Here is a 25767-nt window from a genome sequence, read left to right as displayed (position 1 = left end):
CACCTCAGTCATTGAAGGTGGGAGAGAGCGCTGTACATTCACTCCCCCCACCTACAATCCCTGCCGGTACGTGACTCGAACCTGCAACCTTTGGGTTACGAGTCCGACTCTCTAACCATTAGGCCACGACTTCCCCGGTGTTTCCGCCCGGTTGAGATCGATGCAATAGGGTAACTCAAACACAGTGGTTTCCTGTGCCCATTAATGAAGCTGAAACCTGGAATAAACGACACTGACAGTAATGATTGACCATTGAAAACTCTTTAGTCTTGGACCGGGTTTAATTTGTGTCTGGAAAGCTGACCCTGTGCACCTGGGTGATGTTCAACTGGATACCCTGACTACCAAGGAGATCTTGATTAGAGAGGACATAAACTAGGTCACATGTTTGTTTTTCTTTTATTAATCACAGAGCTCTCTTGATAGGTTTGTGGATGCTACAACACAGCCCTGTATTCTGCTGTATCACATTTCTGTCCTGATATTTATTTTTGTGCTGTTTTTGATGAGTTCAAGTTTAACCTTTTTAGTTATACCATTGTTATGGTGTTAAATGTGCATGGATGGACCACTCTGTTTCTTGCTGAAGAGAAGTGTTGCGTTAAAGACACAACATTTCTGTAGCATTTTTAAAAAACTGTTACAAGCACATATTTTAAGGATTTTCTTGGTATTGCTTTTTTGCACAGGGGGTTATGCTGTAGGAATTTAGAGTCACTATGAATCACTATTGTTTTATATATGACCTTATTACCTGTCTGCATGAGTGCATGTGTTCTTCACTCTGAATGTATCACTATTAGTGTCCCAGTGTTGTACGTCCCCGTCACCACTCTTGACACCTGCACAAAGAAAGTTTGTTTGCAGAGAAATAGTTGGCAAGTACAGTGCTTCTGTTAGACATTATATTCTGTCTCAGAATTTTCACATTGACATGTTGGCCTTGAATCCAAAGACAAAGCTTTGTTTAAAATGAAATGAAATTAAATGTTTTATTAGACTTTTTTCCCTGTTTTATTATTGCCAGTCAAACAATCAAGGGCAGATGTCAGAAATTCTTCATTGTTTTGTCCTCCTGGGGGCGCATGTGTCTTTTTTTTTCATTCATTTGACAGCTACAATCATAATTTAGTGATCTATTATTTAGAATATACTGCGTAGATGGTTAAATTGACTTGTCGATTATTCTGCTATAAAAGCAAATATATTTCTCCATAATGTACTTTTTCGTGGCACGTAGAAATAGGCTGATAATGCGAGTTTTTAATGCACTTACTATTTTGATGAGGATGATGGGTGCCGGCTCTTAAATAGAACCTCCTCGTGCACGACCGAATCACGTGTCCCTATACGCCAGCTGCACCTTCGCGAGTTACCGGCAAGTGGGGTGTGTGTTGATGTTGTAAACCGGTAACGGGGCGTCCCGCGGAGGGCTTGCCATCGCAACAGTTGTGTATAAAAGAAATGAAGATGACACGCCGTTGAACACGCCGGAAAGATGCGGGGCTTGAGTTTGCTCCTGTTCATAACTGTGGCTAGTGATGCAACGACTGACCTTTACGTGACAGGAGCATCGCTGCCGCCAGAGCTGGAGGTAAGCGCCGCACCTGCCGTCACATCCCCCGTCGCCTCTCGCTATATTCCAGAAGAGTACGGACATCCCGGGATTGCGCTCGCCCGGTCTGCGGAGGAACCGGCGGCGCCGAGCACGGAGGACGGAGAGTCGTCGTCTCACCACCACCACGGAGGAGGAGGATACAAGATAGTGCAGTGGGAATGGAGCTACGTGCAAACACCTTACATCATAGCCAGCTGGCTTTTGGTGGCCAGTGTGGCGAAAATACGTAAGTTCTGTAATAATGTAAGTTTTCGTGTACTAAACGAGTTGTTTTGGCTGTGATATATAGACTCTACCGAGCTTACTTTCACCCGTTGGACTGTCGCTAAGCGGAAAGGTGACTGTCTTGAGGACCTGAATATGTGTAGTGCGTTTTATTAAAGCGGTGCTGCGTGTTCGGCAGACGGCTGTAAATCGGTGCGTAAAAAGCGCAAGCCACCTGCGCTTCCTTTCCACTGGCTGACGCTGATGGTTGCCATGGCAATAAAGCCCATACATTTCCTCAGGGGCATTTTAATAAAAAAGGGCTTTTAGCTGCACAGGAGATAAGCATACTGCGTTAAAGATACAGTATTGTACTTTGCGGTTAGTGGTGGGTTTCTATTTGTACCTGTAATTTTCTTTGCTATTGCAATCAGTGCTGTAACACCCCGCGAGATATTTCTGTGCCCCGTGAGCTCGCCGTGTTCCCGCCGATCCGGCACCTTTCCAAAAGCTGCGTGCTCTGATTGGCTATGACTCATCATCATCATCTTTCCATCATCGGTCTTGTTCTGATGGTGATGGGAAGTTCGATTCTTGTCCGCGAATCGGTTCTTTCGAACGGTTTGTTATGAAGAACAGGTTCAAAAAGCGATTCAGTTCTTCTTGTACCTCATGACAACATCACACGGTCCCTAGCGTGGCATATTGTTCTAAAACGTAGCCATTGTAGCTATTTATTGCTTTTTATTACGCTTTTTTAATACTGATGTATATGTCGCAGTAGCTACATATTTTCCCATTTCAGTTTGATGCAGACTTTGCAGCCTTTTGAACACAAAAGAAGATATTTCGACGAATATATATATTTTGTATTCTTCCATACATGGAAGTCAATGGAGACCACCAACTGTTTGGTTCCCAGCATTCTTCAAAATATAATCTTTGTTTTTGGGTGAACTGTCCCTTTAAAACAAGCACTGTTTTGCATGTGTATGAGTAATACCATCAAGTTATTTCCAGTGCTTTTAATTTGCAACATTTCTGCTATTTGATTAGCATCTCTTCACCAAAATTCATCGGTCAAATGCTTCTACAATCATCTTTTCTCGGCTCATTACAAATGAGATGATTCTCTGTTTGTGAGTTCACTGGAGAACCGTTTGATTTTGTGCTATTCGTGAATTATGTTTGACCTCTTTTGTAAACTGGTTCAGCTGATTCATTGAAAAGATCCAACTCATAAGAATGATTTCTTTATGTGAGAGGTCTGTTGTGTTCAATTGTGCTGTAGTAAGAAGTAAAGTGAGAGCTCACAGGGATCAGTGCCAAAAGTACATTATAAAAATATCTTAAGAACACAAGAGAATTCTCAATTGGACTTGAAAAACATGACGTGATGTTGTCCATAACAGTACAATCAACTTACAGATTAATGAATGAAGAATGTAGAATTTGAGAACAAAATGGTTAACAGAACTCGCTGTACATTTTGTGGTACACATTGTGTATTTTATTCATGAAAATACACGCATATAAAGTACATACACAAAATGCACTGCCTCCTGTATTTGCATGTGTGGGTGATTCTCAGGCGTCCCTCCAGCTTGTATTTTTGGCTAAGACATGCAGTTATATCAGATCATTTAGTTCTGGTAGCTCAATCATCTGTTTCTCCATGATTCGATTGCCACAGTAACACCATCAAAATTCACTCTGAATATTTGTCTTGCATCTGGAGAAAGTAGCACTATCTGAAGCACCTGCGCACAGTGTTCAGCTGACTTCAAGTGCTGAGTACAGCCTGAACAGGTGTTAAGAAAACAGTACTGAATGTCACCTACATAGGTGACAAAAACACAAAAGGCAGTGGTCACAGCTGCCCCGTGTGCAAAGTGTTTTTATATTATCCTTAAAGATGCAGTATGTAATAGTGACAGCTAGCAGTTGAAATGGTTGGGTCAATGGGCAGAATCACACAGACCAAAACAAAAACAGACATTCTGACATGGAATGCCCATTTTCAAAGTAGAATAACTGGCTGTAGCATTGTTTTTTCAGAGAAACAAGTATATGAAGTATGTGAAATTAGCATATTTCCTGATTATCCAGTAATGTATTATGGTGTTTTTATGTTTTAGTACAGTAAGAAAATTACATACAGCACCTTTAAACTATTGTATCATTATAGTACTGCCATAACATTGCATCAGTGCATTATCAAGATGACTATGGTGTTATTAGACACACATGCTTTTTGTCTCACAGATTATGGGCGTCAGCACGGATTTACCCCTTATTGTGACATTGGCAAGTGTAATTTATGGAGGGCCTCATTCAAAAGTTTTGGATATGTTTTTTATTTTTTTTTCAGTGTTTTAATGAAGTCTCTTATGCTCACCAATGGTGCATTTATTTGCTCAAAAACACACAAAAAATAATATTGTGAAGTAATATTAACATTTAAATAACTATTTTAATATTGTTTTAAATGTAATTTATACCTATGTCGGCAAAGCTGAATTTTCAGCAGCCATTACTCCAGTCTTCAGAGTCACATGGTCCTTCAGAAATCATTTTAACATGTTGAGCTCAAGAAACATTTCTTATTAACAATGCTGAAAACAGTTGTGCTGCTTAATCTTTTTTTTGGAAACTGTGGTTTTTCATGATTCTTCGATTGAAGTTCAAAAGAACAGCATTTATTTGAAATAGAAACCATTTGTAAAATTATATCTTTGTTTACTGTCACATTTATTCAATTTCATGATATATATTAGTACTGAATGACAGTTATTAATATGAAAAAAAAAAAAGTTGAATTTAGCTGTTGCCAGTGTCAGTTATTGACAATGTCTGCTCATTAGTTCAGCTACAGACAAAAAACAATGAAATCCATATGCATATGTAGTGATGATTATGATCTGTCCTGTTACTTTCACAATCTCATTTATCAGTGTACTGCATTCAGAACACACTCTTCTTCTTAAACATCCGTACTTTCAGTTGTTGAGTTTGAGCACCATCCCATTATACACACACTTTAATTTAATCATAGACCTGTTCTAATGTTAATAAAGATAATCGCAATGGGACGGCACTCCACTCTATATTCCTAATTAGCTGTGCAAAAGTTCTCTCTGCCTGTCCCTGAAAATGAAGGGCGTCAGTTTAATTGGATTTAATATTCTTTCATTATGGCTGTAATTATATGTGGACCGATTAATTAAAAGCTTATGACAAGTAATAATTTAAAAGCAGGAGATCTTGTGATAGAAAGGATTTAGCAGTAGCAAGAGTCATGTTCACACATGAAGGTCTTTTCTGTTACAATAGAGAGATGTTGGAGTGGCACACAGGTGTCAGTATGAATGGAATGAATCTGTAGCACTCTCATTAAAACATATTTGTGTATTTTATGTCTATATCTAGGCATATGTATCAGGATATTTTCAGAATTTTATTTTATTTTTTTAATTTTTTTGTTGTAGTTGTTTTTGTTATTTAGTGTTTGTGTGCACACATGCATGTGTTTGTGCAGATGTCTATGCTTTTTTTGGTTGTATGTCAGTGTTTTTCTGTCCTTGTGTGAATGACTCATGGTGAGCGGTGATTGTTATGTTTCTTGGCAGAGGTGTGCACCGTGTTTTCCCTCCTCCACAAAATCACTCAGAACTTGTAAACATTCATAATTAGTGGCATTAGAATCTCTCATTATGCTGTAATGTGTTGTGATTTTACGCACTGGCATTTCATGAGGACTTGTATAAATGGAGGTCAGTGTGTGCCTTGCTCATTTTTTAATAAGCATTATAAATCAACATCATTTTCAGTAAAATATCCCCATTCTTTATATTGCCAAACTTCTTATAATCTATTAAATTCCCTTTTGTCCATATAAACACTACTTGTGACTTATGTGAAGTATAGGCTTACACCTCATGTTTCACTGTACGTTAGAGTGGTGTTGAGGAACAATTCATTTGAAACCATGGCATGGAATTACAGCAGCTGCAACTTATAAACTACTCTTTAAATGAGGCTTATTGGCTGCTGTGGGCTATGAAACTTTTAGCTTTTTGCATGTTGTTTGGTTTGTTTTATTCTTTCATGCATTCTTTTGCATTTTAATGCATTTGTATGCATTATGCATTCTTTTATGGGTGTTACCATGTTTATAAAATTGGCACATGCTGCAGTAAACTTTGATGAAAGTAAAGATGCACCAAGTATAAATAATATCTACTACTATCTGTTATTAAAATGCATCATATACATAAAAAAAAAAGGTTTAGGAATGATTGTTATTTTAAACAATTTTTTCCTTGTGATTTAATAATTTAAATATAAATGGCTAAAAGTCAAAGTACATGAATGCAGTGTACTGTATGTACATTATGGTCAAAATGCAATTTAAGTCTGTTTAAAATGGATGAAATTTTACAGCTAGAGTGCCATTTCAATAAAGCACATTACTACATTTACACTTTTTATGACACTGAATGGCAACATATCTCTCATCTCAATCCATTTTAACTTTTTTTTCCCTCTGTTCTCTCTTTTCTCCACTCGGCATTCTTCAGTATTCCACTTCTCTCAGCGTTTCACCACAGCGGTCCCAGAGAGCTGTATGCTGATTCTGCTGGGTCTGGTTCTGGGTGCAGTGGTTCTTATCGCCAGCAAGAAGCAGCCGTACCAACTGGACCCAGGACTTTTTTTCCTCTTTCTCCTGCCAACTATAGTGGGGGATGCTGGGTATTTTATGCCAGCACGGCTCTTTTTCGACAACCTGGGTGCCATTTTGATGTATGCTGTGGTAGGCACGTTGTGGAATGCCTTCTGCACTGGATTCTGTCTCTATGGAGTCAAGATGGCAGGGGCCATAGGTGAGTTGTTATGGGGTGTCTGTTCAAACTAATGGAACCAAATATGACACTTCTTAAATGATCATAGATCATACAGTGCTTTAGCCACGAACGCTTGTTTTGGAACTTGTTATTAAGAGAAATTATGAGTGGGTAAGCATAATAATAAACCTTGAATAATTTTTTGATTCCAGACATTTCAAGAACTGTATGTTCCTCAGTTGCTGAGGGGACACATTTAAATAAGAAATATTATGTTTATACATTGATTTTTATGTTGTTTTTTTTTACATCTTAATTAAGTTTCTTAAACTTTTCAGAAGTTAATTGACTCCCCCCTAGTGGACCCTGACCCCGGTTGCAAATCACTGTACGTTGTGGAATGCCTTCTGCACTGGATTCTGTCTCTATGGAGTCAAGATGGCAGGGGCCATAGGTGAGTTGTTATGGGGTGTCTGTTCAAACTAATGGAACCAAATATGACACTTCTTAAATGATCATAGATCATACAGTGCTTTAGCCACGAACGCTTGTTTTGGAACTTGTTATTAAGAGAAATTATGAGTGGGTAAGCATAATAATAAACCTTGAATAATTTTTTGATTCCAGACATTTCAAGAACTGTATGTTCCTCAGTTGCTGAGGGGACACATTTAAATAAGAAATATTATGTTTATACATTGATTTTTATGGTTTTTTTTTTTTTACATCTTAATTAAGTTTCTTAAACTTTTCAGAAGTTAATTGACTCCCCCCTAGTGGACCCTGACCCCGATTGCAAATCACTGTACTGTAAGCTATTAAATAAGCTATTAGAGTCCTTCTATTACTTTGATTTTACTTCAATTGCTTATGTTGTTTATAAAATACTGACAACTGCAATATGATAAAAGATGGGAATGTTCAATAAAGGATTCAATTGATTAATTATAATTATCACCAGAGTTATCACAGAGTTATCTAGTTCATAAGTCTAAATACAGACGATACAATATGTTTATTGGATGGACTCATTAATAATTCAGTTGTCATCACAGGTCACATAGTGTGATTATATATAAATGTTTTTACATTTTTACAACTCTTCAAATCATGTTTCATATTGTGAGTTATGCTAATTTTTGTTCAATACAAGTCATCACTGCCTTATAATTGTTGATCCAAGTATCCCATATGATTTAGATGTGGTGTAAGGATGTTTTAGATCTAAGAAAGCTAGTAAGTAGCCATTTAGCTGTTACTTTCATCCAAGGCAACATACAGTACTCTTATCACAAGGACAGCCCCACTGGAGCATCATGGGTTAAAGTTCTTTGCTCAAGTGCACTATGGTGACTCCCAGCTTACAATGTTTGAACCTACTTTTACAGATCTTTAGCTACTACACCACACCATTAGGGCTGTATTACAGTCAATTTGGCTGTAAATATTGACTGCAGCTTGTGTGTTGTGTGTGTGCAGATGAAAAAGTAAATGCAGGTTTGATGGATTTCTTGTTGTTTGGAGCTCTGATCTCGGCTGTGGATCCTGTAGCAGTGCTCGCTGTGTTTGAAGAAGTCCATGTGAATGAGACACTCTTCATCATTGTCTTTGGCGAGTCACTGCTCAATGATGCTGTCACTGTGGTGAGTCAGGACATTTTTTAAATCATCTTCCCCTGTATGACTCTTGTTTGCTTCAATCCCTAATTTATAAACAAATTGCTTTTACTATGTAAGCTTGGGCAATGTGTGACTAACACAGAGAATAATGGTCAGCACTGTGAGTGAGAAAATACACTACCATTCAAAAGTTTGAGGTCAGTAAGTTTTTTTTTTTTTTGTAAAGTCTCTTATGCTCACCAAAATCATTACTCCAGTCTTCAGTGTCACATGATCCTTCAGAAATTATTTTAAGATGCTGGTTTGCTGCTTCCTGTTATTATCAATGTTGAAAACAGTTATATTAATATTTTAATGTAAACCATAATAGTTTTTTTCAGTATGCTTTGATGTGTAGAAATGTCTAGAACAGAATTTATTTGAAATAAAAATATTTTGTAACAATAAAAAGGCTTTGCTGTCACTTTTGATAAATGTAATGCATCCTAGCAGAATAAAAGTATTAATTTCTTATTTAAAAAAAAAAAAGATCTGTAGTACCATAGACACTCAATTCTGGCATAATTGATATTGGAGTGTTTTGACATATGTAGACCTACTTATTTTCTTGTGGACATATGAGAGTTAAGGTTAGCTTAGGGATTTAAAAGGCTCAAGGAGAGCTCAAGGGAGATGAGGACAATCTCTGCATCCTTCTGTGTTCTCTCTGTTCAGTCGCATCTCTGTTGTTATGGTAACATTACACCAGAACCCTCTGCTGTAGTGCTGACATGATTATGTTATAAAACATAACCAAAAGTCATTTACTTGCTCTGGAGGAGCCAATCGATAGTAAATGACTTCGGCTAAGACATTGCCACTGAATTATCCAAACCATTTCCCTCTTTTCTTTGTATTTTTTATATAATGACTCTGGGGACATACAGTAGCTACTGGTTAGAGATAAACTGATTTAGTGTTACTTGTTTATACTATATATTGTCGTTGGGATTAAATTTGGTTCCAAATCAGCAGAATATCAAGCTCTTGCATGTGCAGTCTTGGGTATGTGTTGACTGTAAGTGAAAGTGACGTGACGTGGCCAAGGATGGTGACCCATACTTGGAATTAGTGCTCTGCATTTATCCCATCCAAAGTGCACACACACAGCAGTGAACACACACACACCGTGAACACACACCCGGAGCAGTGGGCAGCCATTTTTGCTGCGGCGCCCGGGGAGCAGTTGGGGGTTCGGTGCCTTGCTCAAGGGCACCTCAGTCGTGGTATTGAAGGTGGGAGAGAGTGCTGTACATTCACTCCCCCCACCTACAATCCCTGCCGGTACGAGACTCGAATCCGCAACCTTTGGGTTACGAGTCCGACTCTCTAACCATTAGGCCACGACTTCCCCATGGTTGGTATGCGAGTCTGTCCCCTTAGTTTTGTAGCTATCACACTTGTTGAGCCATGTGTAGAGGATAAGGCCCAGTGACCCCTCATCACTAAACACATTTCCCATCTACTTCACTTTAATCTACCCTACAACATCAACCTCACTCCACCTGGAATGTGAAAGCATGGATGTATCCATCCATTCCAGAATGTCATTTGTCTGGGTCTGCACGTTTTTGCTTGAATTCACAGGTTACGAACAACAGTTCCAGACTTACTCTGTAAAGGTCTTCAATCATGTAGTGGAATAGTTTTCAGTTGCTCTGTTATATGTCAGTTGTGATTTTTGTAAAAATGCATCCAACACAAAGGGTGAATCAAAGATTATGAATTACTAGATTGGACTGAGACAGAGACTCTTATGCACGTTCAACATTTTTCCACACAGAATGGTATAAATTCAATATTGACATTTTATTTTTATCGCTTAAAGGGATAGTTCACCATTTTTGTTGCATTTGGTGCATTTACAGCATTCCAAAACTGTATGACTTCTTTTTCTTCTGTGGGATATAGAAGAAGATATTTTTATTTCTTATTTGTTTATTTTTGTCATATACAATGGAAGCCAGTTGGCACCATTTGTTTGTATTACCTACATTCTTCAAAATATCTTCTTCTTTTGTGTCTTGCAGAAGGTTTGTGAATAAATGATTACATAAAAGATTTTTGGTGAACTATATCTTTAAATTGCATTAATTAACCATAAATAACCACAATAATTATCTTTTGTTCTCTTAATGTCACTGCTCTTTGAGCTGAGTTGTTGCAAGATTTCTGTTGTAAGTCTCCTTTTTAGAAGATTAGTTGTAAAGGAACAATTTCAGATGCACTTTCAGTCTGTCCATTCACTTTCTCCATTAGCTGTGAATGTCATTTTTAACTCACCTTGACTACAGTTTAAAAGTTTGGGGTCAGTAGATTATGATTTAGGGACCTGTTCTCACTATTAACTAGTTGCTAATATTACTAGCATATTGTCTGTTTGTTAGTACTTAAAAAGCACATGTTAATGCGTTATTCTGCATGACCATATTTTAGAACCCTTATTCCGACCCCACACCTAAACGTAGCAACTACTTTACTAACTATTAATAAGCACCAAATTAGGAGTTTGAGGCAAAAGTCGTAGTTAATCGTTAGAATTGGTTCCCAAAATAAAGAGTGACCAAAATGAGTACTTTTATTTAGTAAGGACACACAAAATGATCAAAACTGACAGTACTTTGACCTATCTATCCATCAAAGAATCCTGAAAAAGAATACATTTCCAAACAAATAAGCAGCACAACTGTTAACTGTTACCTAACCTAACCCATCATTGATAATAATAAGAAATGTTTCTTGAGCAGCTAATCAGCATATTAGAATGATTTCTGAAGGATTGTGTGACACTGAAGATGAGTAATGGCTGCTGAAAATTCAGTTTTACCTTCACAGGAATAAATTACATTTTCAAATAGATTATGATAGAAAATAATGACTTTTGATTATAATAATATTTAATAATGTTACTGTTTTTACTGTATTTTGATCATATATATGCAACCTTGGTGAGCATATGAGATTTCAAAAACATTAAAAAATCTTACTGGCCCCAAATTTTTGAATGATATTATTTGATATTTTTTTTTTTATCATTTAGTTTTCCAAATTGGCAAGATAGTGTTGCAGGGATAAATTTGTAATTTTCTCAACAGGTCTTATACGAAGTGTACATATCCTTTGTGGAAGTGGGACCAGGAAATGTTTACACTGCAGACTATTTTAAAGGAATTGGTAAGTACAAAATGTATAAATAGTTTATTTTAGAGTGTAATATTTAAATGAGTTAATTATTTTTTATTCTCTATCTTACATGCAATTATTCCAGCATCCTTCCTCATTGTCAGTATTGGAGGGACTTTGGTTGGTCTCATCTTTGCTGTTATTCTGGCCTTTGTCACTCGTTTTACGAAGAAAGTGCGCATCATAGAGCCACTGTTCGTCTTCCTGTTGGTTTACCTGGCCTACCTGACGGCAGAACTCTTCTCTCTGTCCGCTATTCTATCGTGAGTGTTGCCACTGCTTGCATACTCATCTGAATAACTTGACCTATTTGAAAATGAGTGTCTACATACATACTGTAGTAGTAAACGGCATCTTTATTGACACTGTGACCATGAAATTTGTTTAGAAGATGAATAATACACAAAATTAAATATGACTGAAATTGTAAAAAAACAAGAAATATTTGTGTGATCATAGGGCATAGAAAATATCATTAGCTTAGTGTAAAAATAAAAACAGAAGTCAATGGAAGATTCCCATGATAGAAAAATAGCTGTGTGTATGTGCAGCTGTGTGATAATCTCTGTAGTGGCTGACATTTAAAACGGTGAGAAGTTAAATGACAGTATTAATGCAGAGAGAGGGAATGATTCATACCTAAGAGTACTACAGCAAAAGAGAGAGAAATATAGGAGCATAATAAAAGAGAATGAAAACATCAGGGTCAGGGATAAATGATACATTGAATGAAAACTGGTGCGTGTGTTTGTTTATGTGCGCTGGATGTCTGTGCACATGATGAGGAAAACATGATTTTGTTTATGAATATTTCCACTGTCAATTTGAAGATTGTTTCAGATTGTTTTCAAACCATTTGTGCTGACCCGTAAATCTCAGTAGTTTCTGGTGGGTCATAAATCACATAATGAGATTATGAGCAGAGGAATTAGATTATTAACCCATTTTAGTATTGCTCATTAGAACAGATTTTAAGATGCAGGGTCATGCTTGAATACAACATGCCTTAAGCACAGGAATCAGTACTACAAGATATGAAGCAATGATTTCTCTCACATGTAGTTTAAAGGAGACATATTATGCCCCTTTTTACAATATGTAATATAAGTCTCTGGTGTCCCCAGACTGTGTCTGTAAAGTTTCAGCTCAAAATACCCCACAGATCATTTATTATATCATTTTGAAAATGCCTATTTTGAGTGGAAGTAGAAACACGCTGTTTTTCGGGCCTGTCTCTTTAAATGCAAATGAGCTGCTGCTCCCCGCCCCCTTTTCTAGAATAGAGCTGTGTCATTACAGCTTGTACCTGCTAAAAACATCTGTTTTGGTTCTAATTTTCATGTTTATCGCGCTGAAATTATGCATTTTAAACCATATTAGTTTAAACTTCTAATATACGGTTTTCTGAGCGCACATATCCGAAGCACACGGACAGAAAGCGGCTGTCACAGCATGTGAGTACTAAACTAAGTTCTCATTCACACACAAGTTTACGTTAAAAACACACGAGTTACAAAAACAGTCGGTTATGTCTGTAAAGGTAAACAGCTGGGAAATAAATCGCATGTTTATTTTCTTTATCTGTGTGGCAGCAGCAATATACAGTAAATAAATCAATAAATGCACTGCTCTCTTGTCTCCTCTGAGGCTGGGACTCTAAATAGTGTTCTGTGCTCGTCTGTGCAGCCAAAGACAGAACAGTTAGCATGTTTTGCTCAAACTTTCGCCATAGCATTAGAGCTGGTACACTGTTGTCGCTTGCGAAATCAAAATGATGGCGCCTTGAGTGGAAGCTTACAGATTAAGGGGCGGTAATATTATAATGAGATCCCTTTGCCACATCGCCAAGGGAGCTAAATCAGACACGCTCATTTTCTCAGACGCTTGCAGAATAAGGCTTACCAAAACAAAGTTACTGGGTTAATCTTTTTCACGTTTCCTTGGTTGGTAGATGCACCAGGGACCTGATTATAGCTCTTAAAACCTGGAAAAGTCAGATTTTCATGATATGTCACCTTTAAAGTAAATGCCTGTCTGTTTGATTTTGTAAGTATAAAGTAATGCAGTGCTTGGAGCGCCCCCTGATGGCTTTTCATCACATTTACCGCACAACGGGGTATTTAGATTGAATTGAAATAAAACATAGTAGGATTGAAAGAAAATGGGAAAAGGTCATGTGTGACTGGATGATATAAATATGATCTCATTATAATCCTGCACTTTTCATTGTTTCTGGTCTGTTCTGTGAGTAATGCAGAGCGACTCAAATAAAACAGCACTCTGAGCAAAGCGTAATTCCTGTCTGAAGCCCTAATTTATGTATATGGAGTGTAAATATGGGGATATCTCATATCTTTGTCTAAATGTAGACGTCAATCCAAAGATACAAAGGTCCACACAATTTATAGCAAAGATTAACAACCACTCTGTTAAACTGTAAACTCAATTATATTTATGTATTTATATATTTTCTTTGGATAAAAATACATATGTTGTATTCTATCGTCATTATGTAATATCCGTGCCTCTTGATGGCATTGTTGATTCATAACAGGATGACTTTCTGCGGCATAGGCTGCAACAAGTATGTGGAGGCCAATATATCCCAGAAGTCCCGGACCACCGTGAAGTACACCATGAAAACCCTGGCCAGCATTGCAGAGACGATCATCTTCATCTTTTTGGGTATCTCCGCTGTGGACAAGTCCAAATGGGCATGGGACACTGGCCTTGTTGTCAGCACACTCATATTTATCTTAGTCTTCAGGGCTGTGGGTGAGAGTTCTATTCTATTCTATTCTATTCTATTCTATACCGTGATTTTCAAAAAACATGATAGTCACATTGTATTGTTGGTACTTTTTGGTTACTGAAGTCAAAAACAAAAAGAGAACTGTTAATTGAAACCCCTCACTCATAGCATATTCTGCTTCACAATTAACTTACACTTTGGATTTTCCTAAACCATGAAAGCTGAAAACATACCATGTACATTCATCTAGTTTTCATTTAAATTCTTTTGTGATTTATAATAGGTTGAGATGCTAAATTAATCTTGCACTAGACATTTACAAAGGCCTCAGCTCTAACAGTTAGCATATTTATTTGCTCAAACATGTCATTTGCAGGTGTTGCAGGACAGACTTGGTTCCTGAACTGGTTCAGGCTGGTTCCCCTGGAAAAGATTGATCAAGTGATGATGTCATACGGCGGTCTCCGAGGTGCTGTGGCTTTTGCTCTGGTGGTACTTTTAGATAAAGAACAGGTGAAGGCTAAAGACTACTTTGTGGCAACAACCATAGTTGTGGTTTTCTTCACAGTCATGTTTCAGGTAACTCTTTTAGATATTTATTTTTTCTGTATTCTTGCCTATTCATGTTTTCCCTCTCCTCTCACCTTTACAGAATCATTATGTGTTGATAAAAGTGTTTGTTTGTTTTCTGATTCATCTTTCCTCAGGCTCTGATTATTATTACTTACTGATTATTGCCTTGCAGGGATGACATTTCCCCACTGCTGTGTCAAATTGCTGTTATTTCGAAAGCTGCTCTGACATAGAGATGCTCATTATGGTGAATGGAGTGATTTTGATGGTGCTGCCTATGTATAAATGTGTTTGTGTGATGTGCCCATCTGGCTAGGCTTTTTACCTTATTCCAATTATTTGGAATAAGGTAAATCCATTATTTAAGGCTGCAGAATCTCTAGTGTGTCTTTGTGTGTGTTGTCATATTGGTGTATCCAACATGCCACAGTATATTTGACTGCTGCAATCATCAGGATATACTGTCAAACGTTGGTTAGGAACTCATCTGTCAACAGATTCCACAAATATGCATGCTGGTTAGACAAGTATGCTTTTTCTTTTTCTGTAACAGGTTGTGGAAAAACTGCATTGTTTATTTTTTTGTTTTATGTTGTTTTTTTTATTAAAACATTAAATACATATACATAATACATATATAAATAATATACATTTTGACATCGTCAGTATGGGTATTAGTGTTGAGGGTTTTTCAGCAAATCTTTCTGCAGGATGCATTGATATGCTAGTATTGTAGGTGCCAATAAGTGTCTCTATGAATGAGTCACTGACTCATTCATTTAGACTATTCGTTCAAAAACAATGATTCATTCAGGACCGAAGCAAGCGGCTGGCTGAATTTGACATCATATTAACTCATATGATTAAATAGTAATAGTAGTATTTATATCGTAGTATGATGAATTCAGACACTTTCTTTATGAGTGAGTCATTTGAATCATTCATTCAACCAATTCATTTGAAAACAGTTGCTGAATTCACAACCTCATACTAGCATACTACTATTACTTTTTTCCTTATTCAAATGTGGTAAAAATAGTAAGAGTACCAGTACAATTAAATGCTTTTTTACTCAAGCATTTTTATTGGCTAGGTACTTATGACTTTATTTATTTATTTTGACATAGTATCTGTAGTTCTATACTTTAAGTACAGTTTTTCAGTATGTTTAACACCCCTGTCATTCAGGAACTAAAACTGAATGAGTGAGTCATTGAATATTTCACTTAGGGGTGGGCAGTAGATACGATTAACTCTACGATCAACTGGTAGAGATTTTGGACTATCGTCTCTATCGTGGTCACGGAAACTTCGTGTTCTTCGTTTGCACGTGTTTTTAAGCATTGCGATTTAAAAACAAGTGATTTTAAGCCATTGAAACGCAATCAGCAGCGAAAGAAAACGCTGTCAGAGAGGCATGCGCACATGAAGACGGTGCTCATAGAGCACGGGAGTATTGAACTGAGTTATTTTTGCCAGTTTATAGGCCTTGAACGGTTAAATACACACACTTGTTAAAATGCCCGTATCCTCGTAAATGCAGTAATTTAGGTCTTAAGTGAAAGCAAACAGTTGAGAAAGAAAACACATGTGTACCAGTATATTGGATCCGGGCATCTCTTAAAGTGACAGCAGTCTAAATTTCCTACTGTCTGTCATTCATGTAAATTAAACAACAAAAGAGAGAAAATCTCTCACTGCTCTTGACTAAATCACTTTTGTAACTTTAATAAGAAGAAATATATATTTAATTTACACAGTGAAGAATATGCAGTGTTTTTACTTTATACAATGTGTGTAGCAATTCTTTTTTATTTGTTCAACTGTAATTTTTTGTACTATTGCTTGTAATTAGTTTCTTATTCTTATTTAATCGCTGACTGTTTACTTGTCTTCAGTGAGCTTCAGTTTGTTTTTTGTTTTTTAACTTAGGCAAGTATTATTTTTTTGTGAAATTGACACTGGTGACAAGAATGATGAAATTTCTATGGTATCAAAAAATGTGGATATCATAAAGATCTTATTTAAAGCAAAAATAACCATATTGTGATATATATTGTTACCGTGAAATAAAATTACTCATATCGTGATATAAGATTTTGGTCATATTGCCCACCCCTAATTTCACTAAAACAATTCGTTCAAAAACAGTGATATAGTCAGTGTTCCTCAGACAAGCGTAACGTTGATTATGCTTGTGCGTCGTTTAAAACCTCTTTCATTGGCAGAGCAAAAATACACAAAATATCTGGCAATATAAAATATAAGTAAATCAGTATTTCAAAAAAGAGCATGCTAGTGTGATACTGCTTAATTAGGTAAAAAGTTTATTTAAAAGACCAAAAATACTGACTTGGTGCTGTTTCTAGAAATATGTGACCCTGGACCACAAAACCAGTCTTAAGTCGCTGGGGTATATTTGTAGCAATAGCCAAAAATACATTGTATGGGTCAAAATTATAGATTTTTCTTTTATGCCAAAAATCATTAGGATATTAAGTAAAGATCATGTTGTGATCCATGAAGATATTTTGTAAATCTCCTACTGTAAATATACTAAAACTTAATTTTTGATTAGTAATATGCATTGCTAAGAACTTCATTTGGACAACGTTAAAGGTGATTTTCTCAATATTTTGATTTTTTTGCACCCTCAGATTCTAGATATTCAAATAGTTGTATCTCGGCCAAATATTGTCCTATCCCAACAAACCATACATCAATGGAAAGCTGATTTATATTATTAGATGATGTATAAATCTCAATTTCGAAAAATTGACCCTAATGACTGGTTTTGTGGTCCAGGGTCACATATGAGTTGTGATATTAAGTTGAAAGCTTTGGAGGCTTCCTACTGTCTGATTTGTTGACATTTTCCTAATCTTTCCTCCCAGGGTTTAACCATCAAGCCTTTAGTGAAATGGTTGAAAGTGCCTCGCAGCACAAACAGAAAACCCACCATTAACGAAGAGATCCACGAGCATGTGAGTCAATATCACTTCCAATACTCTCGCTGTAAATCCTGCCTCTACTCTGTCTCCGTTTCTCCTCACCTGTCTCCCTCTGTCCCTGCCTGACTGCCTGTGAGTGATGATGTTGACCTTGCTATCTGTGCAGTGCTTGTGATCTGATGACTGAAACAGCAGCATTGTGACTGACAGACTGACGTTAGACTCTTCCCTCCAATTAATTAACCATCAGAGCTCTTTTTTGCCTTTCCGCAAATAGATGTGCACACATAGGCAGAGGTCACACGGCCCCTTGCCATTTACCTCATCCTCTTTCTGAAGGCCTTACACACCCTGCTGGTGCATGCACTCGCTGGGACTCAAGGCTACCTGCTGAGCACTCTAAAACCTGCGCTAAAGATAGACTGTATTGTAGCTGAGCTGACAGAAGAGATACGAAATAATACAGGAGAGATTCTGAGAAAATAAAGGAGAATAGAAGAGATTTTCCTTAGAATCCAGCAGTTTCCCAAACTCTGAAGATTTAGAGTTGTATTCACCTTATGTGCCAGAGAAACAAGCACACAGCCATCTTTAGATGAATTTTGAACTTCCTTTTTTATTGTTATTTTATTATTATTATCTTTTTTTTTCACGGTAGTGCTGTAAATTTTATGGCATCACTGTCAAAGAGTAAGCTGGACAAGTGGACTTATTACTTATTGTAGAGTTAACAAAAGTTATCATGAGTATTATAATGTGTGAAGCGGATGCCATAACAAATGGATTTTAAAAGGAGTGGTTCATTCATAAATCCATTAGCTCTTGTCTTCATGCGGTGGACACACTGATATGAATTTGTGCTCAAGAAACTCCAACAGACAACAAGAAGTAATTAAAATATTGATATTACCCCTATAGTCATCGTCTCATGTCATTCACACATTGTGCTACAGTTATAGTCAGCAGATTTTCTCATCTCAAACTGAGAAAAGGGATCGGAACCACCGCTTTACAGCATTTAATACATAAACACTTTAATTGAAACTACTAGTTAATTTTTTTTAATCCATGATAAACAATTTTACTTGCATTAAACATTTAAACAAATTGGGGTGACAAATTAATTTTAGAAATGCAAGACTAATTTGACATGAAATTGCATTTAGACTAGTATGAGCTATCACAACTTGAAATTTCATGTCATTTACACATTTAATACAGTTTCTTAACAAGCTGTCAGCAAGCTAATAATAACCTAAAAATGAAAAAAATTAATATGCATATGCATATTTCATGTCAGTAGAAACACCAGCTTATGACACTGGAAGACAGAACACAAAACATGAAAAAGCGCAGTGCTGAAAGGGGGCGGGGCTAAATAAGGTGATTAGACCAACCAGATTCAATGAACTTTTAACACTGAACTGCTCCCCAGTTGGCAATGTCTAGTTAATTTACTAGCACCTAAAAATCCTTTATACGTTTTATTTTATCTGTATGTGACTTTTTATCCGGTTTGTCTATCCCTAGTCTCCTTTTAAATATGTTTATTAATTTATGTTTTTATGTTCCCTATTTTTGCTGTCAAAATAGCCTTGGATGCTGACATGAAATAAACTAATAAATAAATCTAAATGCAGAGATTAAGATAATTCAAGTAAAATAGCCATTAATAACTTACAGAAGCACTGAACTTGTCTGTCTTCAGGCCTTTGACCACATTCTGACAGCTGTGGAGGACATTGCCGGTTTGAATGGATACCATCATTGGAGGGACAAGTGAGTGGCACTTATACTGCATCTATTTTCATGATGAGAAATGTGCTCGGTCCAAATACAAGAGCTGAAAAGAATTAAGAATCAGTGTTTTTTATCCTTTAGGTGGGAGCAATTTGACAAGAACTATTTGAGCAAGTTGCTGTTGAGAAAGTCTGTGTACCATAAGAGTGAACTGTGGGAGGCCTATCAGAAAATCAATATCAGAGATGCCATCAGTGTCATTGATCAGGTAAAAGTCTTTATGTAGCCATTTATCATGTAGGCGGTTTGTCAGTTCAAGTATTGCTCGTCTTGTTAAAGTTGAATGATACCATCACATTTTTTGGACACTGCTGTCCTGAAAGGCTGTCATGTATGACGTTGCGGTTTTACATTTGGACATACAGTAATTCACCATGACACTTTTTTTGTAAGGGTTCTATGCTGTATTATTATTGTACTGAAATTGTTGACCACTAGATGGTGCCCACACTCAAAAATCAGTACTAGGTAAAACCTCACTGCTGTGCAATACAACAATAAAATCGCTAAAAAACACTTCTATTTTCATCTGTGTCCACTCTGTAAAAGTGTTTCTTCATTCAGACTCACTAACAGTTGTGGATTATAGCCAAGATTTTCAATACATTTTCATTTCTTACTTTTTTTGAATGAACATTAACTATTAGTAATGTTAGTTAATGTTCTTAATAAAAGTTATACTAGAGTTTTTTTATGCTGGGGAGGTCTCTGGGTTGGACGAGAGTCTGGTTGGGGGTCCTTGGGCCTTTAAAGGCTGAAAGCCCCTGGATTATGGCATTGAGCAGAGGAAGCACTGAGAACTTTTCTTAGGCTCAAGAGAGTCGTTTGAGAAGAGCTGAGGATAATTTCTCTCTTTGTTAGTTACCCTGACACCACTGTGTCTCTGCCAATACTGGTCCTTTGTAGGCATCTGATACCTGTCAGCTGCAACATCAAACCTATCTACAAAAATACTCAGAGATGGCATCATACAGAGAGAGAGAGTGAAAGAGGAAAGAAAACGAAGGGCCTCCAGTAGAGTGATGTAATATATTTTCATATGAATGTATAGAAATGCACGTCATAATTGTTACACATTTCCCACTCGATTCTGATTGCAGTTTGTCTTAAATAAGTAATTTAAGTAATTTCTCTCCTCTTCACACCTCCATTGAACAAAAAGAAACAATGTACTAGACCAGAAAAGTTGTAGAACACCTGGAACGTTAGTCATGCAGGACTTTTGTCCTCCAGCGAGATCATTTCCTGTACCCTTGAGTTTCATAGAGTTTGTTTTCCTGAGAGGAGTTATCAAGCTAATATTAGTACAAGACTGATAGATAGAGAAACCTCTTTTCTCTTTCGGACCACCCAGTGAAAGAGGCACAGAATCGCTCTTTTAATTTGGGCAGGGTAAAAACTAAATGTATCAACTAAAATTATTCTAACTTGAATGTAAACATTTTTAAAAAGAGAGTTTTTCTTTTACTGTTTTTCTGTACATAAGTCACATTTCTGCATGTCTTTCCCACAGGTTTGTACTTGCTTACTGTGTATATATGTTCATAGTTCGCTTAATTTGTGGTAACCATCTCTATGAAGAATGAAGAACGGAGAGCTGGTTTACATCTACTTTGAGAGCAAAATTGACTGAATTATTGAAAATGAATGCACACCGAAGGTGTAAGGTGCACTTTGCAGTGTGGCTGTATTATCACCTCAGGTGTGCATTATTTCCAATGATGCAAGATACTGAACTGGAACTACTTGATAGCAACTATGGAACATTAATCAATAGTTTAATACTGTATGTGTCAGCCAATCAGAATCAAGCATAGAGTTTAGCATTTGAATCTAGGGAATTTCTCTGTCTTTCTCTCAGGGTGGGAATGTGTTGACCTCTGCAAGACTCTCTCTGCCTTCCATGGCCAGCAGAACCTCTTTTCCAGAGGTCACAAATGTTACCAACTACCTGTGAGTATGTTTATGTTTGAGGACATTGCAAAAAAAATATAAAAATTCTTAATCAGTATTTTTATCTTGTTGTCTGTAAAAACATTTGAATCTCCCTAAAATAAGATAAATGTACATCACTGAATAGTGTCCCATTATCCTGCAAAAATCATTCTAATGCTGATTTGGTGCTCAAGAAAAATTTATTTTATTATCAATAGTTTTTTCAGGATTTCTTAAAGGGGTCATATGATGCCATTTTAATTTTTCCTTTCTCTTTGAAGTGATACAAGCTCTTGGTGCATAAAGAAGATCTGTAAAGTTGCAAAGACTAAAGTCTCAAATCCAAAAAGGCGGGCTTTATAAAAGTTATAATAATGTACAGTATGTGGAAAATAATGTGTTTTTTGGACCTTAAACCGAATAAACATTTTATTACACCAAATACACAAAATAATGTTCTTTTTAGCAACATCATATGACCCCTTTAATGAATAGAAAGTAAAAAAAAGCAAAAACGCATTTATAGATAGAAATAAATATACTTATTTGTACACTGAAATCTTTTATAACGTTATGAATGTATTTACTGTCACTTTTGACCAATTTAATGCATCCTTGATGAAGATTATTAATGTCTTTAAAAAAACTACTGACCCCAACCTGTTGAATGGTAGTGCATCAAGAGGTAGATTTTTCTTACCCCTTTGGCAAATACTATTTTTATCTTGTCTTAAGTGTAACAAACAAATTAGAGAGTTGTGCTTAAAACAATATAAAACTATTTGAATATTATTTTCACTTACGTTACAAACTTTAATACTGAATACATCAAGGAAATGTATTTTGTTTCAAAAATGTTCAGACAACACAAGACTAAAATACTGATTTAAAAATATATTTTGCATTGTTTTATTTTCAGATCTTTTTGAATGTGTGTTAGTGTGTGTAGACAGTGTGTGCAGGGGCAGATGAAGACATTTTGTGCATATCTGTGGTGTAAGTATACATGTATTTACATGTATGTTGGTTCCTGTCTGTGTCTGTCTGTCTCTGTGTCTGCGATCCCTCAGGAGAGAAAATGGCAGTGGTGTGTGTCTAGACCTCCAGGTGATTGACACAGTGCCAGGAGCCAAAATAGAGGAAGAGCTAGAGACACATCATGTACTTGCTGGAAACCTCTACAAACCCAGGAGACGGGTACAGATCCTGCCACACACTCACCCTCTCACTGTGAAGAACTCTCAAGCATTATATTGCATCAGTGAAATGGGTGACACTTTGTATGATGTGTTTGCTTCTGTTGACCTTCTCTATTCCTGCAGTACCAGTCCCACTACAGTCGGCACTTCATGACAGTGGGTGAAAAAGAGAGACAGGACAGGGAGGTGTTCCAGAGGAATATGCACAACCGTCTGGAGTCCTTTAAATCCACTCGCTACAAGCGCCACAAGAAGGACCGCAGTCAGAAAAAGGCAAGAGCTCAAAACTGCAGCAGAACACACTTATGTTGAGTTAGGTGGACCTGAGGGAGGCCAAGGTAGGCTAAGACAGACATGTATGTGTGTGTGTGTGTGTGTGTGTGTGTCTGTGTGTGTGTGCGAGGTCAGTTGCCCAAAGGCAATGTAGAGACATGGTTAATGTTTGTAGTTACTGGTATGTATCATGAGCGATGACTTGCTAATGTGTGTGTGTGTGTCTGTGAATGTGCGTGCGCAAGTGCATAATATTAAAAGAGAGAAAGTGAGAGGAAATGTTACAACAGTTCTTCACCATTAATGCTTTTATTCATCAAGGATGTATTAAATTAATCAAAAGTAACAGATATAAAGATATAATGTTTCATCAAAAGCTTTCTATTCCAAATAAATGCTGTTCTTTTGAACTTTCTGTTCATCAAAGAATCCTTTAAAAAGTTTCATGTTTTCCACAAAAATATGAAGCAGCACAACTGTTTAGAACATTAATAATAATGTTTCTTAATCACCACCTCAGCAAATTAGAATAATTTCTGAAGGATCATGTCACACTAAAGACTGTAGTAATGGCTACTGATAATTTAGTTTTGCCATTGCAAGAATAAATTACATGAAAAAAATAAAATAAAGATACAATTTTAATATATTTTAATAAAATAAATGCAGCCTTGGTGAGCAAAATAGATTTCTTTCAAAAACATTTTAAAAATCTTCCATATGTATGCATATAGCTTATTCCTCTGATAAGTTTACTTTTATTTGTTCTCCCACCCTCTTTTTTTTAAATATTTATAATATTGTTTTACAGCGGAAAGGGTCAGATGCTAAAGAGCAAGACACCAGTGACAAACCACGCCGAAATGTCAGCTGGCAGGACAAAGGTTGGTTGCCAAATTGACTGTTGAGCTATGTTCTGCTACTTAAAATTCCCAGTGCATTGTGGGTAACATGTTTTTGCATGTGTCTTCAGACCCAGTTGTGGTTCCAATGGCGCCTGAGGAGGATAAACATGATCCTTCTGAACCAGATAAATATGATGATGTAGGCATCACGTTTGTGGCTCGCAAAGCCCCAGAAACACCAAAAGAGAGACCAAAATCAGGTGGGATATGAACACAATTTTGGTAAGAAAATATGAGAACTGATTGTTTCTTATCCCCAACAACTCTGTATCTTCTTGTGTTTCTTTCTGTTCTTTCAGTATCAGCTGCACTGGATGTTTGTCAGAGCCCAGTCGCAGCCCCTCCATCGCCAACATGTGGAGAGAAAAACCTGCCGTGGAAAAGTGGCATGGGTTCCCTCCCTCCCTGTGTGTCTGTGGAGGCAACTAAAATTATCCCTATAGACCTGCAGCAAGCTTGGAACCAGAGCATCTCCTCTCTTGAGAGCCTGGCTTCTCCTCCAGCACCTCCGGAGCCTCAGCATCCACGTGTTAGCACCCTCTCGAGGCTGGGAGGACCCGTGCGGACCCCTACGAAGGGAAAAAGTGGTGGTGGTGTTTGTGCAGCATCAGGAAGTGATACAGGTTCAGGGCAGTTCAGGTTCCCTACAGGGAAGGAGGAAGAGGAGGAAGGCACCCTCTCTCAGCAGCCGCAGGAAATGCAGCCCCTAATGTCTTCTTTGAGGCCGCCACCACCACCTGCCACGCAATCCGCCAGAAAGAGAAGGAATCCTTGTGTTTATCTTAGAAGTCTGGTGACAGTGCCACCTTCTGGGGGTGGGGATCCACAAAGCAGGAGGCCGACCCAACTGTAAAATCTCTCTCTTTCCTGTTTTATCTTTTAGGACCCTTGATCATCTTACTGCAGACATTTACCTCCTCAGGCCAGACTTTGTTTTTTTTAAGTCAGTAAATTCCTTTGTAAGAGACTATTCATTTGTTCTTCTTTTTTTACTCTAATATGTTACGTGGGTTTAGAAATGGTTGGTAGAGTAAGCCGAGGGTCCATTTCCTTTGTGTACAGGGCAGTTCCTTTCACACTTCCTTTTTTGTTAGTTTGAAGTGATCTGCCCTGTATTATGTACCTCCGCATATGTGATTGTCAAAATGTACAACTATTGAACATATAGTGTTCCACCACATTCCAAAGGCCTACTGGGTGTGTCTGTCAAACTGTCCTCCCTCACTCATTCACTCACATGAAAGAAAAGAAAATCACTCCATGGTTACTCTTAACTTCACAGCGTTAATCTTCAATCAGCCTGTTCATCTTAAAACAAGAATGAGTAGTACTGAGGTCTTCCCTTTTCAGACTGGGATGACAAAGTAACACATTTTCTTATTGCACATCACAAAGCACATGAGGTTAGGGCAACATGTCTTCAGTAACAGCCATTATCTCTAAAATATGCATAACAAATCCACACCCACAGCATTGGGTGACAAATAATTCATGATGGTTGTCATCAGGAGCATTTATGCTGTGTACAGGATATATAAGCTTCTATGCAGCACATTACCTGTTCTCTGTTATTGAGTTTCGCAAAAAAGCAAGGTGTGTTAATTTATTTTGTATTTATGTATCATCTTCATGCCTTTAATGCTTTTGTTTTAGGCACAAGGCACAATGACTTGAGATGGATGTAAATTTTGTTTCTAAAATTGCTTTTAATTTGTCTGACAATGACAAAGACATACCATACATTTTTTATTAACTCCAAGTCTTTTGCTCTATACCACATGTCTTCATTCTTTAAGGTTCTTATTGTACCATACAATGGAATAGAATTTAGGTTTTGCACTTTAAATTGAAAGCCATTTTAGCCCAGTTGTA

The 25767-nt window shown here is 37.0% G+C and overlaps 1 protein-coding gene across 1 annotated transcript; it reads left to right on the top strand.

The window, feature by feature from the left end:
* The first annotated feature begins 1326 nt into the window (after window positions 1-1326).
* Window positions 1327-25449, top strand: LOC107664383 (sodium/hydrogen exchanger 5-like). The gene is made up of 16 exons (XM_016454938.1): window positions 1327-1844; window positions 6403-6720; window positions 8164-8309; window positions 11420-11498; window positions 11593-11770; window positions 14062-14282; window positions 14636-14838; window positions 17727-17816; window positions 19492-19562; window positions 19665-19791; window positions 21445-21536; window positions 22589-22715; window positions 22841-22990; window positions 23802-23874; window positions 23964-24095; window positions 24195-25449. Exons 1-16 carry the CDS (start codon window positions 1499-1501, stop codon window positions 24746-24748), a joined length of 2907 nt encoding a protein of 968 aa, XP_016310424.1. The 5' UTR covers window positions 1327-1498; the 3' UTR covers window positions 24749-25449.
* Window positions 25450-25767: the final 318 nt, after the last annotated feature.

This window comes from Sinocyclocheilus anshuiensis, unplaced genomic scaffold (genome assembly GCF_001515605.1).
Source record: "Sinocyclocheilus anshuiensis isolate Anshui unplaced genomic scaffold, SAMN03320099.WGS_v1.1 scaffold307, whole genome shotgun sequence".
Classification (NCBI taxonomy): Eukaryota; Metazoa; Chordata; class Actinopteri; order Cypriniformes; family Cyprinidae; genus Sinocyclocheilus; species Sinocyclocheilus anshuiensis.
This window is presented reverse-complemented; position numbering and strand designations above follow the sequence as displayed.